The following is a 14,337-nucleotide window of genomic DNA, read 5'->3' on the forward strand; positions in this document are numbered from 1 at the left end:
ACCATCTACATGATTTTGAGTATACTATACTTAGCTATGTAGTAGAGGCCCCTTCCATACTGCCCTTATATCCCAGATTATCTACTTATCCCAGATTATTTGGCAGTGTAGGTAAGGTAAAGGTTTTCCCCTGATGTTAAGTCCAGTCATGTCTGACTCTGGGGGTTGGAGCTCATCTCCATTTCTAAGCCGAAGAGCCGGCGTTGTCCGTAGACACCTCCAAGGTCATGTGGCCGGCATGACTGCATGGAGCTCTGTTACCTTCCCGCCAGAGCGGTACCTATTGATCTACTCACATTGGCATGTTTTCGAATTGCTAGGTTGGTAGGAGCTGGAGCTAACAGCGGCCACTCACGCCGCTCCCGGGGTTTAAACCTGGGACCTTTCAGTCTCCAGCTCAGTGCTTTAACGCACTTCGCCACTGGGGCTCCTATCTGGCAGTGTAGACTCATATAATCCAGTTCAAAGAAAATGTGGAATATCTGCTTTGATAAATCTGGATTATATGGCAGTATAGAAGGGGCCTCATATAATTCAGTTCAAAGCAGGTAAAGTGGGATCAGATCTCGAGATATAGGGTAGTGTAGAAGGGGCTTGAGATGCATGTAGGAACATTACTTATTCATACTGCATTATTGAGTTGATTTTTTGGAGATTGGGAAATAAGCAAGACGAACTCCAACTTTTAACACAGCACCACACGTACGACGTCATAGGCATCACTGAAACCTGGTGGGATGACTCCCATCACTGGAATGTAGCCATTGAGGGCTATAACCTCTTTCACAGAAATAGAACAAAGGGGAGAGGAGGGGGAGTAGCTTTATATGTCAAAAACAGTTACGTTGCAGAAGAAATGCAAGACTGTAATCTGGGAAACCAGCTTGAAAGCATCTGGATAAGAATCAAGGGAACCGGGACTCAAAAAGATCTCGTCGTGGGTGTCTACTACAGACCTCCGAACCAGGATATAGAACTTGATGAAGCCTTTTGTCAACAGCTGACCAAACAGGCACAAAGAAAAGATATAGTAGTCATGGGCGACTTCAACTATCCTGATATCTGCTGGAAAACAAACTTGGCCAAGAGCACAAAGTCCAACAAATTCCTCACTTGCCTTGCAGACAATTTTATGGTCCAGAAGGTAGAGGAGACAACAAGGGGATCAGCAACTCTAGATCTAATCTTAACAAATGTGGAAGACCTGATCAATACAGTAGAAGTTGTCGGATCCTTAGGGGCAAGTGACCATGTGCTCCTGCAGTTTGTGATACAATGGAAGGCTGAAACTAAGACAAGTCAAACATGCATTCTGGACTTTAAGAGAGCTGACTTCCAAAAAATGAAGGAAATACTGAGCAACATTCCATGGATGCCAATATTAAAAGACAAGGGAGTTAACGATGGATGGGAATTTTTTAAAAGTGAAATACTCAAGGCGCAAATGCAAACAGTGCCAACAAAGAAAAAAAATATGGTACATGCGAAGAAGCCAGAATGGATGTCCAAAGAACTTCTAACTGAGCTAAAACTCAAAAGTGACATGCACAAGAAGTGGAAAAGGGGAGAAATCACCAAAGAAGAATTCAAACGTATAGCCAACTCCTGTAGGGAAAAGGTTCGCAAGGCTAAAGCGCAAAATGAGCTCAGGCTTGCCAGGGACATTAAAAACAACAAAAAAGGCTTTTTTGCTTACGTTGGTAGAAAAAGGAAGAAAAAGGAGGCGATAGGGCCACTGCAAGGAGAAGATGGGGTGATGGCGACAGGGGACAGGGAAAAGGCAGAACTGCTTAATACCTTCTTTGCCTCGGTCTTCTCACAAAAAGAAAGCCATCTTCAACCTCAGCAACATGAAATGGATGAAGGATTTGGGGAAATCCAACCCCAAATAGGGAAACAAGTTGTCCAGGAACACCTGGCCACGCTAAACGAATTCAAGTCGCCAGGGCCAGATCAACTACATCCAAGAGTACTGAAGGAACTAGCGGAAGTTATTTCAGAACCACTGGCGATCATATTTGAGAGTTCTTGGAGAACGGGAGAAGTCCCAGCAGATTGGAGGAGGGCAAATGTGGTCCCTATCTTCAAGAAGGGAAAAAAGAACGACCCAAACAATTACCGTCCGGTCAGCCTCACGTCGATACCAGGCAAGATTCTGGAAAAGATCATTAAGGAAGTGGTCTGCAAACACTTAGAAACAGATGCAGTCATTGCTAATAGTCAACACGGATTTACCAAAAACAAGTCATGCCAGACTAATCTGATCTCTTTTTTCGACAGAGTTACGAGTTGGGTCGATACAGGGAATGCCGTAGATGTAGCGTACCTGGATTTCAGTAAGGCCTTCGACAAAGTCCCTCACAACCTTCTGGCAAACAAACTAGTAAAATGTGGGCTAGACAAAACTACGGTTAGGTGGATCTGTAATTGGCTAAGCGAACGAACCCAAAGGGTGCTCACCAATGCGTTGTCTTCATCTTGGAAAGAAGTCACGAGTGGAGTGCCGCAGGGTTCTGTCCTGGGCCCGGTTCTGTTCAACATCTTTATTAATGACTTAGACGAAGGGTTAGAAGGCACGATCATCAAGTTTGCAGATGACACCAACTCCAGAAGAAAGGAGCAGAATTCAAAACGATCTTGACAGACTAGAGAGATGGGCCGAAACTAACAAAATGAAGTTCAACAGGAACAAATGCAAGATACTTCACTTTGGCAGAAAAAATGGAAATCAAAGATACAGAATGGGGGACACCTGGCTAGACAGCAGTACATGTGAAAAAGATCTTGGAGTCCTTGTGGACAAGTTAAACATGAGCCAGCAATGTGATGCGGCTGCTAAGAAAGCCAACGGGATTTTGGCCTGCATCAATAGGGGAATAGCGTCTAGATCCAGGGAAGTCATGCTCCCCCTCTACTCTGCCTTGGTCAGACCACACCTGGAATACTGTGTCCAATTTTGGGCACCACAGTTGAAGGGAGATGTTGACAAGCTGGAGAGCGTCCAGAGGAGGGCAACTAAAATGATCAAAGGTCTGGAGAACAAGCCCTATGAGGAGAGGCTTAAAGAACTGGGCATGTTTAGCCTGCAGAAGAGAAGGCTGAGAGGAGACATGATAACCATATACAAATATGTGAGGGGGAGCCATAGGGAGGAGGGAGCAAGCTTGTTTTCTGCTGCCCTGCAGACTAGGACACGGAACAATGGCTTCAAACTACAGGAAAGGAGATTCCACCTGAACATCAGGAAGAACTTCCTCACTGTGAGGGCTGTTCGGCAGTGGAACTCTCTCCCCCAGACTGTGCCTTCTTTGGAGGCTTTTAAACAGAGGCTGGATGGCCATCTGTCGGGGGTGCTTTGAATGCGATTTCCTGCTTCTTGGCAGGGGGTTGGACTAGATGGCCCATGAGGTCTCTTCCAACTCTACTATTCTATGATTCTATGATTCTATGATTCTTTCACTCTTTATTTTTTCCCTGTATTCAAAGCTGCCATACATGAAGGGAGTTGAGTAATATGGTTCAGGTAAAGGAACTAGATACCATCTGATTTTGGAAGCTAAACTGGATCATCCCTGATTGGTACTTGGAAATGAGACCATAAACAAACACCAGGCTATATTTCAGAGGAAGAAACAAATTCTTCATGGTCTGGTATTGGGGGAGGTCCATGAATGTGACACCATGAGTTACCGTACTGGGTGACAGCAACCCTAATAACAACACTTCTTGTTTTATTACTGAAATTCACCCAGTTCCTTCAAAATGCATGTAGAAATTACATAGGTTTCTCCCTTCACTATTGTCACTGTTTGTATTTTCATTTACTTAAATTTCTTTCACCAGAAGCCAAAGAATGGGAAGAATAGGTTTAAACTTTATGTTCTGACTAGTCATTTTTCTAAAGTGGCTCTATATGTGGTCTAGGAAGAATTAAATAAAAGCATCCAGTGAAAGAAATGACTTTCCCTCTCCTTGTTTTAGCCCTTACACTGTGACTATTATTATCATTAATTTATTTATCAAAATATTTATATATCATTCAGATGAATATATCCCATACCAAGGTTCTTCAGAAGCCCTGGCATATTGTCAGGCCCGGTCCAATGCAGTACGTAGATTACGCCTTGGCGTCGGGCGCAGGCGAGGGGGGGCGCTGTGTGGAGTCCTTGGCAGCACCCCCGTTTTGCTCCGGTCACAGTGTTTGTCCAAATTGTCCTGGCGCCGGCAATGGAGGCCCTGCATGCAGCGCATGCACACAACGGCACAGGACTGGCATGCCATCGCCTAAAATGGCCGATGGGGCTTCTTTGTCCTGGCGCCGGCAAAGGAGGCCCTGAGTGCAGCACATGCACAGGACTGCCATGCCATCGCCCAAAATGGCCGATGGGACTTCTATGCGCATGCGCACAGGACTCCCATCAGCCATTTTGGCTGTTTTTGTGCAGGCATAGCCTCCAGCCACCCACCACGTGGAACAGCCAGCCAGGAGGTGATAGGGCCCGGCTGACTGATCGTAGCAGAGCAGCTTCTATCTTGCTGTTAAAACCATCTCACTTGTGCCTGCCTGCCCAGTCAGTGCCCACCTTCAGGTCAGTCAGCAGCAGCAGCAATGCAATGCATACAGTCATGATAAAAAAATTGTTTTTGAATATTTTTGATGTTTTTTAATTTACAATTAAAAATAAAAGAAAAAACATGGAATTCGTGGTGGGGAGGGGGGATTGGGTGAGGGGGAGAGGATCGGTATATTCCATTGGATCTTCGGTTCAATGAGTCTAGTCTCTTTGTGGAGCAAGTTGCTGGATGTAGAGGAGTAGTTGTTTTATTTTATTAGGGGGCAGATTGTGCCCCCCTTTTATGTTGCCTGGGTTGGCTATTTCTTATTTCAGTTATGGAGTTCCTTCAATCTGTGTCTGTCCTTTTCTTATATATTCCTGTTTCTTTGATTGGTTTTCCATTATGCTTCTTCATCAGGAATGTCAGTCTGTCCATGTTCTTTATTTCCCATATCTTTGATTACCATTTTTTAAATGTTCCCTAACTGGTTGCTCTCCTCATCGCCACCATCCTGATTTACCTTGATTCAGACCGCTCCACATGGAGCTGGAGCTGATAGAGGGAGCTCATCCGTGCTCTCCCCAGGTTGGATTCGAACGGGCAAGTCATCAGTCCTGCTGGCACACTGTGCTATTGGGGGCTCCCACCTTCCCTATGATTAGTAGGTTAAAGAGCTGGGTCTGTTTAGCCTGCAGAAGAGAAGGTTGAGAGGAGACATGATCACCATGTTTAAATATCTAAAACAGGGGTCCCCAAACTAAGGCCCGGGGGCCAGATGCGGCCCTCCAAGGTCATTTACCTGGCCCCCACCCTCATTTATAATACAATATTTTTATATCAGTTTTAATAATATAATATATTGTATATACATATGATATTGATAATAATATTATCATTTTTTACAATATAATACTAATAATAATACCATATAATAATATTAATTATATGTTATATATTACATATAATGTTACATATAGTGGTATAGTTCAATATAGTAATATATAATGCTAATATTGTGCTATGCTAATAATATAATATATTGTATGTACATAGAGCTGCTCTGAGTTCCCTTCAGGGTGAGAAGGGTGGGATATAAATGTAGTAAATAAATGTAGTAAATGAATAAATAAATAATTTTGGACTTCGGCTTGCCCAAAGTCTGAAATGACTTGAAGACACACAACAACAATAATCCTAATTAACTTGACTATCTCATTGGCCAGAAGCAGGCCCACACTTCCTATTGAAATCCTGAAGGTTTATGTTGGTTAAATTTATTTTCATTTTTAAATATTGTATTGGTCTTTCATTGTTATTGTTATTGTTTTGCACTACAAATAAGATATGTGCAGTGTGCATAGGAATGTGTTCGTTTTTTTTTTTTTTCAAATGATAATTCGGCCCCTCAACAGTCTGAAGGATCGTGGACCGGCCCTCTGCTTTAAAAGTTTGAGGACCCCTGATCTAAAAGGATGTCTTAAGGAAGAGGGAGCAGGCTTGTTTTCTGCTGCCTTGGAGACTAGGACTCAATGGAGCAGTGGGTTCAAATTACAGAAAAGGAGATTCCAACTGAACATTAGGAAGAACTTACTGACTGTAAGAGCTGTTCAGCAGTGGAACTCACTGCCTCATAGTTCAGTAGAAGCTTCTCCTTTTAAGGTTTTAAAATAGAGGCTGGATGGCCATCTTTTGGGGGTGCTTTGATTGTGCTTTTCCTGTATGGCAGGGTTTTGGACTGGATGTCCCATATGATTCTATGATTAGCTGACTGGTTGTTTCTGACCTCATCCTGAATAATCCAGTTTATGTGGGTTGGGTGTCTCCATTAAACTGTTTTGGTCTATGAAAGGATGAACTAACTGGATTTCCTTTGTAATGATTTCATTTGGATGATTTCATTTGAGCAGAGCTACCTAAAGTGGGAGCCCTGATGGCGCAGTGTGTTAATGTGCTGAGCTGCTGAACTTGCGGACCAAAAGGTCCCAGGTTCAAATCCCGGGAGCGGAATGAGCGCCCACTGTTAGCCCCAGCTTCTGCCAACCTAGCAGTTTGAAAACACGCAAGTGTGAGTAGATCAATAGGTACCGCTCCAGCGGGAAGGTAACGGCGCTCCATGCAGTCATGCCGGCCACATGACCTTGGAGGTGTCTATGGACAACACCGGCTCTTCGGCTTAGAAATGGAGATGAGCACCAACCCCAAGAGTCGGTCACGTCAAGGGAAAACCTTTACCTTTACCTACCAAAAGTTCTGTGTTCATGCTAGGTGAAAGATTCTGTAAATTGTACGGAAGGTAACCTTGCCCAACTTTCATGATGGGCCTGAGGTTATTATGGAACTTTTCTCTATTGGATAGAAGGAATAATAAGCAGATATTGGCAAAATATTTAAGAGACATTTATTTATGGTAATTTCTTTATGACTGATCTACAAACCATCAGCTTTTTTTCCTTGTCAGAAGCGACTTGAGAACATACTGCAAGTTGCTTCTGGTGTCAGAGAATTGGCCATCTACAGAGGTGTTGCCCAGGCGATGCCCAGATGTGTTACCATCCTACTGGGAGACTTCTCTCATGTCCCTACAAGCTAGAGCTGACGGACAGGAGCTCACCCTGTCTTGCAGATTCGAACTGGCAACCTTTAGGTCAGCAACCCAACCTTCAGTTCAGCAGTTCAGCTGGCACAAGAGTTTAACCCGTTGTGCCACCATACCTCCTATCTTCAGACCTTGGAAAGTTTCCAGGAAAAATAATGAGTACAGTAGAGTCTCACTTATCCAAGCTAATCCTTGGATAAGCGAATATCTTGGATAATAAGGAGGGATTAAGGAAAAGCCTATTAAACATCGAATTAGGTTATGATTTTACAAATTAAGCACCAAAACATCATGTTATACAACAAATTTGACAGAAAAAGTAGTTCAATACATAGTAATGTTATGTTGTAATTACTGTACTTACAAATTTAGCACCAAAATATCATGATATATTGAAAACATTGACTACAAAAATGGCTTGGATAATCCAGAGGCTTGGATAAGCGAGGCTTGGATAAGTGAGACTCTACTGTAATACTAAATGATAACATGAATCTGTCTAGAGGAGAGTGACTGAAATGATCAAGGCTTTGGAGAATAATCCCTATGAGGAGCGGTTTAAAGATCTGGGCATGTTTTGCATGTAGATGAGAAGGTTGAGAGGAGACTTGACGGCCATGTATAATAATGTGAGAGGAAGTCATAGGGAGGATGGACCAAGCTTGTTGCCTTCTGCCTTGGAGACTAGAACTTGGAAGAATGGCTTCAAACAAATAACCCACATTACGTGCTTTGAACTGGGATATATGGCAGTAAGGACTCAGACAATCCAGTTCAAAGCAGGTAATGTGGGTTATCCTGCCTTGATATCCTGAGTTATAGAGCTGTGTGGAAGGGCCCAAATTCTTTCTCCTTCTCTGCCAAATAATGCTGGAAAGTGTCCAGAGGAGGGGCACATCTAAGGCAGGCATCCTCAGAGGTTGTGAGGTGTGTTGGAAACTAGGCAAGTGGAGTTTGTATATCTTTGTTGAGAGGTGTTAGCTGTCCCTGATTGTTTCATGTTTGGAATTCCCCTGTTTTTGAGTGTTCTTTTTTCACTGTCCTGATTTTATTTATTTATTTATTTCCCATACTTCTGTCCCGCCCTTCTCACCCGAAGAGGTCTCAGGGTGGCCTCACAACTGGCAACAATTTGATGACCGACATACAAATTCCAATAACATAATGACAATTAAACTCAAACATTTAAACAAAAACTACTAAAAACAACAATTACAATCACACAAGTTCAAAATCATAGTCCAGAATCAGTCCAGTGGTCAATACTTAAAAAGTCCTCAAGTATTGCACTGCTAGGAATAATGCTCAAATGCTTGGTCCATAACCATGTCTAGCAAGGCTATTCTATGCTAATCAAGGTGATCAATTGCAGTTATTCACACTTGCCCTATTATCCAACATTTTTTGCTTACCCAACGCTCAACTGACCATTTATGTGGGATAACTGAGACTACTGTACTTGGATGGAGCAGCAGGCTGTATTTCTGCTGTGTTGTCATAAGCTGAAAGTTGTTCTATGTCATTCCCCTTCCTTGTATGACGAGTTGGGTTTTTTAGCAGAAAATGTCAAGCAAGAAGAAGCCATCAGGAGCATTTCATCGTAAAAGGAGGTTGCAGCATTGCAAAGAAGATGAGAATCAAGCTAAAGCATTGCAAAGGTTTTTAACGACTTCACCATCATGTGAGACAGAAAACCCAGAGACAACAAAATTGACTGAATCAGATCATGATGATGACGGCAAGATACCAATATCTGAGCCTCTACCTGGACCATCAACAAGTCAAGACTTCACTGCGACTTCAGCAACACCATTAGCACCTTTAAATATTGGTTGTGACATAACTAGGACCGACACGGAAGATGTGGATGATGATTTATTAGGAGATGCAGTCCTGCCATCTACAAGTCGGCAAACCATTGAATCTGTAAGTAGATTCAATTTAAAATTATTAGTACACATTTTAGGAAAATATAATTGGCCTTGGCCTGTCCAGTTCATTTTTTATTAAAGATTGCATAATGAGGTATTATTGATCTTGCATTGCATTACATCTTAGAAAAACTTTAAGAAGTTAACATAAACCACTTTTTTTTTTCAGGAACAAAGCAGAGACCCATTATTATTGCTTTCAAATGACTGTGGAGAGTGGCCACTCAAAATAAATGACGAAGCACGGAAATTACTTGTTGAACGAGGACCTCAGCAAGTCAGAGGCATAAATTTCCCAAAGGACATTAATGGAAGGAAATTTTCCTCATATCATTATACAAGGAAGCTGTGCAATGGAGAGCAAGTCAACAGATATTGGCTACTGTATTCTGTATCAAAAAATGCAGTGTTTTGTTTTTCTTGCAAAATTTTTGGAAATGCCAAATCTGTTTTTGCTAGTAGCCAAGGGTATTCTGACTGGAGTAACTTGGGCAAGCTTTTGACCAGTCATGAGAAATCCCGTACTCATATTAAAAACCGTGCATCTTGGCATGAACTCTCTCAACGTTTACATTTAAAGAAAACTATTGATGCAGAGCATGAAAGACTTATTTATGGTGAAAGTAAACACTGGCAGCAAGTTCTGAAACGCTTGCTATGTATTGTACGGTTTTTGGGGGTTCAAGGATTGGCATTTAGAGGGACAAAAGATGTTCTATTTGAACTAGATAATGGCAACTTTTTAAAATTGGTAGAACATATAGCACAGTTTGATGATCCGATGGCCGAACATGTGAGAAGAGTCAGTTCCAAAGAAACACACGTTCACTATTTGAGCAAAAATGTCCAGAACGAGTTTATTGCTTTCTTGTCAGGCAAGATCCAGAATAATATTTTACAACAACTACACGAGGCAACGTATTATTCTATTATATTAGACTGCACTCCTGATATTAGCAACACTGAACAAATGACATTGGTGGTAAGATTCGTTAAATGTGAAGCAAATGAAGATGCCTCAATTAAGGAACATTTTTTAGGCTTTGTTCCTGTTGCCAATCCTTCAGGTGAAGGTCTCACAGAAATATTACTCAAAGAGTTGGAAGCACGACACATTCCATTAAAAAACATGAGAGGCCAGGGCTATGATAATGGTTCTGCAATGAAGGGAAAACATGTTGGAGTCCAGAGGAGGATCCTTGATTTAAATCCTAGAGCCTTTTATGTACCATGTGGAAACCACTCCCTGAACTTGGTCGTAAATGATGCAGCTCTGTCTTGCAGTATTGCAGTAGAGTGTTTCACCACCATACAAGACCTCTATAACGTTTTTTCAAGTTCTCCTCTAAGATGGAGTATTTTGTTGGAGCATGTTTCAACTCTCACACTCAAACCACTCAGCAATACTAGGTGGGAAAGTAGAATCGAGGCATTGTTGCCTTTGAGGTACCATATTGAAGAAGTATATGATGCCTTATATGAAGCTTCTCAATGTCAGAAATTTGATGGATATTATAAGACCCATGCTGTTGCTCTTCTTAAAAGACTGCAAAGCTTCACGTTTCTGTGCAGTTTAGTGACATGGCATGAGATCCTGAATAAGATCAATATGGTTAGTAAACAGATGCAAAAAGTAACAATTGATCTTCAAAGTTCTATGGATCTTATTAAGAGTGTGAAAACATTCCTAGAAAGGATGAGATCTGAAGACGGTCTAAATAGCGTCATTACAGATGCAAAGGAACTTGCAGGAAAAATCGATGCTACTTCCGACTTTGAAAAAGAACCACTACCTCGACCGAGAAAAGTAAGCAGACAGTTTTCCTATGAAAGTAAAGATGAAACTGTACATTCTGGTAAAGATTCTTTTAAAGTGAACTTCTTTTTTGTTGTGCTTGACACAGCAATATCCTCATTAGAGGAGAGATTTGAGCTTATGGACAACCATAGTGAAAGTTTCAAATTTCTGTATGATATTTCAAGCCTTGGAAAATGTCTGAATGACAAAGAATTGAAGAACGCCTGTCAACACCTTCAAACTGTTTTGACAGATGGAGAAGACCATGATGTGAATGGTGATAATCTGTATGATGAGCTACAAATACTTGCAAATATGCTACCCCCTAGAAGTCTCCCAGCTGAAGCCTTGTCTTTCATAAAACGTGGTTTGGAGGATACTTTCCCAAATGTCTACATTGCATTGAGAATTCTTTTAACACTTCCAATATCCGTGGCCAGCGGTGAAAGAAGTTTTTCAAAATTAAAACTTATAAAAAATTACTTAAGATCTACTGTGAGTCAAGAGCGCTTGAGTGGACTAGCAACCTTGGCCATTGAAATAACTTGTTGGATGAAATGGAAACAGATTCCCTAGTACAGGAGTTTTCAAAATTGAAAGCCAGAAAAATCAGTTTTTAATTTTTAAAAGTGTTCAAGTTAATTTGTATAAAGGAAAACTGGATGTTGAAATATCCACTCAAGTGAAGGGGCCAGAGGCTGGATAGGTTGCCACCCCCATGACAATGGTCCAGGCTGGCGTGGCACTTCTTAGGACAAGAGTTCGCTTCCTGAAAAAGGAAGTGTCTATTCTCCTGGGGTTGCATTCTCCAAAACATAACTGATTATTAGCAAGTCCGAAGTCTGAAAAATCTGAGACAGCATGACCAGGAAACCTTAGTGTAGTACTTGTAGACTAAAAATAACAAAAAAATTAAAATGGTTGCAAAGTTTATTAAAATATTTGCATTCTAAAATGCAAAATTGGCGTTAATTCTATGTAATGTTACTATATGAACATAATGTTGTTAATAAACTTCTGGTTTGTAAGGTAAACTCTTTTATCCATTCTATTCACCTCTACCTTCCACCTTTTATTTCTTGGTGATTGGTTTTTTTTTGGGGGGGGGGGGACACCAAAATTCTGTTTCGCTTACACTTGAAAATTACCTTAGGCCGGCTCTGCATATTGTTCACCGGAACTCAGCTCCCACACAGGTGGGTTTTTGTAAGCAGCAACAGCAGGATCTCAATCTCATGTCTGTCCCATGACCCACAAACCTTTTTTGGAGGCCATGACTATCCTTAAGTAATCCAGAGGTACTTAGATGCAAAATGCAGAAGCGGTAGGAAGGAAGCCTCCAAGTATATATAGAGTTTTTAATAACTGAGTCTAAACCATTGAGTATTGCAGATGGTCAAATCTTTTGTTTGCATTATTTTGAAGCAAAATCTCCTGATTTGTATCTCCCAGACTGATACATGGATTGGAAGACAGATATAGTTAGGATACCTAGGGGGACCTAGACACTTCCAGGGGAGGAAGAAATATTTTTGGAGAGTGGGTAAGTGAATCATAGATATTGAATCAATGGATAAAAGGGTCAATATGAATTGTAATCTTTTCCCAGCCAAATATACCAAAATATAAGCAAAATGTTTCTATGATCCTTAATACATATTTTTGGATAAATATCACACAGCCACTTCTTGCTTCATGCTAACCACAGGGGAATAGATCTTTGTTGATCCCAGGATCAGTGTGGGGCCAAAAATCCACTGTATGACATATTGTGTAACATGCAGGATTTTGCTGCACATATTTAAAATTGTGTTTGTCATTTAAGAACTCAAACATGAACGTTCATGTCATCTGCTTGATTAAAAATACCCACAGATTAAGCCGGGAATTGAGCAGAATGTGTCTATGAAGGAACCCATGCAAGGCTCACTGACCAAAAAATAGTTTAGGCAATTCATTTTTCTCTTCTGTTGCAAAAGGATTTAATCTAAGCCTAAAATTAATATTTCAGAAGCTAATATTTTTAAGCCATTTTCCACAATTTTCTCCAGTGGTTTTGCAAAACACTTCAAAAATTAAATAAATTGTTCCATTGCTTTTGTCAGAATAAATGTTCTAGAAGTGGTTTTCAGTAATAACACTATTATATGTTAAATATTTAAGCAAAGTGAAATGTAGTTTTGTTAAAATTATATCTGATTTATCTATTCATATGTAAGAAAAATTCAAAATAATGTTATGTCAGCACCCCTTATTGAATTTTTCTTACATATAAATAGATAAATCAGATATAATTTTAACAAAAAATAAATTTAAATCTGCTTTAATAAATATGGGAATAAACATGTAATTTAAAAATCATAATAATTGCCCCAATAGATTTCCAAGTGCAATTTTAGATGATGAGCATTGTAGAAAAAATTGGGGCAATGCTGCTCCCTAGTGACACTACTGAGAATTGAATTTATTTCCTTATTCCTTAAAATTATTTTCTTTGCTAGGGAACTCTGTCTAATAAATTGGTATATACAAAATAGTGCTATAGAGAGACTCTTCTTCCATATCATTTCTCCAGGTTTTAGGATCTTCTGGTGAGAATAGTATATTCAGCCCTTTTTACCCAGAGGGTTTTAGCTCTTCTACAAAGGATTAAAATCAGGAGTCACCTTGAGTTGGCTTTAGGCTGTCTTGACCATGTTGCAACACTTCTGATAAGTATCATGGGTTAACACTGAGTTAATCTGGTTTCAAGTAAAAATTGGTAGGTACTTTAGAGTTTATGTGAAACTTTGGAATATCCTGCAGCTTCTGGGCAGAGTAGACAGCTAAATTGGGCCAAATTCAGACCAGTCTACTGTCCACTTGGGGCACTATTGTAGTTACCCTTTCCCTGTGCTTATCAGCATACATAAAAGGGATGGATCTCCCCATATTGCTGTTGTCGCCACTCCCAGTTGGCTGCACATCTCCATTCGTGTCCCATACTGGTATCAATAGAGGTGCTCATGTAACCAGGGTGACGGATTGGGGCTTGTCTCCTGGTTTTGCAGGTCATGTGGCCACTTCTGCTGATGTCTGCATGACTGCCAGGAACTCACACAGGGTCTGCAGCTGGCTGGGAGTGGCAATAGTGACATGGAAGTTGCAGTGTCATTCCAGCCGGGTGGTCTTAGCCTGGCTGGACTGTGTAGATTCCATCTTATCACAGGGGATTCAGAAAGATGCTTGCCCTGGATTTACCAGCTAGTGTAGTCATAGTTACTGTTTCTCACATGGAGGGCAGCATGTCTGTCCTACGACCAACAAACTTTTTTTAAGGCCATGCCTATCCTTATGTAGTCAAGAGGTGCTTAGATACAGCCTCTCTTCCTGCCTGGAGATGAATAGTTACACTGAAGAGGTACCTGTTCCGACTTACAAACAAATTCAGTTTAAGACTATCCTACAGAAACTAT

At 40.9% G+C, this 14,337-nt stretch overlaps 1 protein-coding gene across 2 annotated transcripts; it reads left to right on the forward strand.

Annotated features, from left to right (window-relative positions):
- The first annotated feature begins 4,364 nt into the window (after positions 1 to 4,364).
- LOC107983168 (zinc finger MYM-type protein 1-like) lies at positions 4,365 to 11,954 on the forward strand. Of its 2 annotated transcripts, none has more exons than XM_016995468.2 (3): positions 4,365 to 4,589; positions 8,711 to 9,079; positions 9,254 to 11,954. In XM_016995468.2, exons 2-3 carry the CDS (start codon positions 8,717 to 8,719, stop codon positions 11,456 to 11,458), a joined length of 2,568 nt encoding a protein of 855 aa, XP_016850957.2. In that variant the 5' UTR covers positions 4,365 to 4,589; positions 8,711 to 8,716; the 3' UTR covers positions 11,459 to 11,954. The 2 variants fall into 2 exon arrangements, with proteins under 2 accessions (XP_016850957.2, XP_062834667.1); XM_062978597.1 differs by having other exon boundaries at positions 8,714 to 9,079.
- The last annotated feature ends 2,383 nt before the right edge of the window (positions 11,955 to 14,337 follow it).

The sequence above is a fragment of the Anolis carolinensis genome, chromosome 4 (genome assembly GCF_035594765.1).
Source record: "Anolis carolinensis isolate JA03-04 chromosome 4, rAnoCar3.1.pri, whole genome shotgun sequence".
In the NCBI taxonomy this organism is placed as follows: Eukaryota; Metazoa; Chordata; class Lepidosauria; order Squamata; family Dactyloidae; genus Anolis; species Anolis carolinensis.

What these genes read in the sequence shown, in the direction of transcription:
- LOC107983168 (XM_016995468.2), top strand. Translation starts at nt 8,717, where the DNA reads ATGTCAAGCAAGAAGAAGCCATCAGGAGCATTTCATCGTAAAAGGAGG. An exon ending in GTCGGCAAACCATTGAATCT is followed by an intron (nt 9,080 to 9,253) that starts GTAAGTAGATTC and finishes TTTTTTTTTCAG; the next exon opens with GAACAAAGCAGAGACCCATT.